Below are 1,204 nucleotides of genomic sequence, written 5' to 3'. Positions count from 1 at the left end.
TGTGTGTGTGTTTGGGTGGGAGGGTGAGGACGGGGGGCTGTCTCCATCTTCTCAGAAAGCACAGTTCAAATGTGACCTAAATAAAGGTGTTGCTTTGTCATATGACAATAGTTCTGCTTTTTTTTTTGTATCATGCAGATGGATATGTTTCCGGTCTAAGATTGTCACAAACATAATACAGGTCCTGCAACCTGCAGTGGGATCTCATGTGTTTAATAATTGGATGGTGTTGAATTTTTATTATTTTTTGTCTGCCTCCACACCCCGCCCCCAACCCCCACAGGCTTCTACGCCGTACAGCCTGGAGTCGGAGTCTTTGGGGATGGAGTGTATGATCTCTGGAAGTGCCTCTCCAACGCTGGCAATCAACACTGTGACTAACAAGGTACTACAACCAGCCATCCAGCCTCCAGCTCCAACACACACCTGGCTACACGGCTGCACCCTGACCCCACCCACTTCTCCAACCACCTACAGCACTATTCCCCACAGAGAGAGGAGCACTCTAGTGGAGGGGAGATGTGCGCACACACACACACGCACACACACACACACACACACACACATACACACACACAACCAACAGCACACGCTCATATGCCTAAAGCTTCTCTGCAATGCAACCCACACCAAAATACACAACTATCTGCACTGCAGCACCTTTTTCCTCTACAACAACAGGCAGCAGGCTCTTGTTATCTTCAGCACGGAAACATGATCCTCACACTGATACTTTGCACTTTGCAACCTGATAGACCTTACACGGTCCCGTGCAGACTTGCAATAGGATCCACCACACGCTGCATGGGATTTCTGTATTCGCACCTGTAGTGGAGGTTGACGCCTAGAGTCGTGTTTCTCAGTCTGTGACCATATTATGCTGCCACATTACAGGTGACCACCCCTGCTGCTGGTTCCGTCTGCTCTCTGTTGCTTTTGTGTAAAAGCTTGGAAACACTTGTACATCACAGAGCAAAGCTACAGGGACTGCTAGCTGTTAGCTGTGAGTGTGCCGCTCACTCTGAAATTTAAATAGGCTTTTTAACCTTAAGCTCTCATCCTCTGAGCCCAGTGGGGGCAGCTCTCAGGTGTACTTTTAAAAAGCCTACAAGAGTGGCTTATTCATTTGCTGCAAGCATTACAAAAAAAAACTGTTTAACGTGAACAGGGGTGTTTATAGGAAAGGGAGGTGTGTGTGTGTGTG

General features: G+C 48.0%; 1 protein-coding gene across 3 annotated transcripts in view; it reads left to right on the top strand.

The window, feature by feature from the left end:
- foxj3 (forkhead box J3) overlaps positions 1–1,204 on the top strand; it is a 70,569-nt gene that overhangs the window by 55,833 nt on the left and 13,532 nt on the right. For all 3 annotated transcript variants that reach the window (XM_035661269.1, XM_035661270.1, XM_035661271.1), the window contains one exon: positions 284–385. In XM_035661269.1, coding sequence (XP_035517162.1) covers positions 284–385 — 102 coding nt within the window. The remainder of the gene's footprint in view (positions 1–283; positions 386–1,204) is intronic.

This window comes from Morone saxatilis, unplaced genomic scaffold (genome assembly GCF_004916995.1).
Source record: "Morone saxatilis isolate NCDOM2014 unplaced genomic scaffold, NCSU_SB_2.0 Contig18, whole genome shotgun sequence".
Taxonomy (NCBI): domain Eukaryota; kingdom Metazoa; phylum Chordata; class Actinopteri; family Moronidae; genus Morone; species Morone saxatilis.
This window is presented reverse-complemented; position numbering and strand designations above follow the sequence as displayed.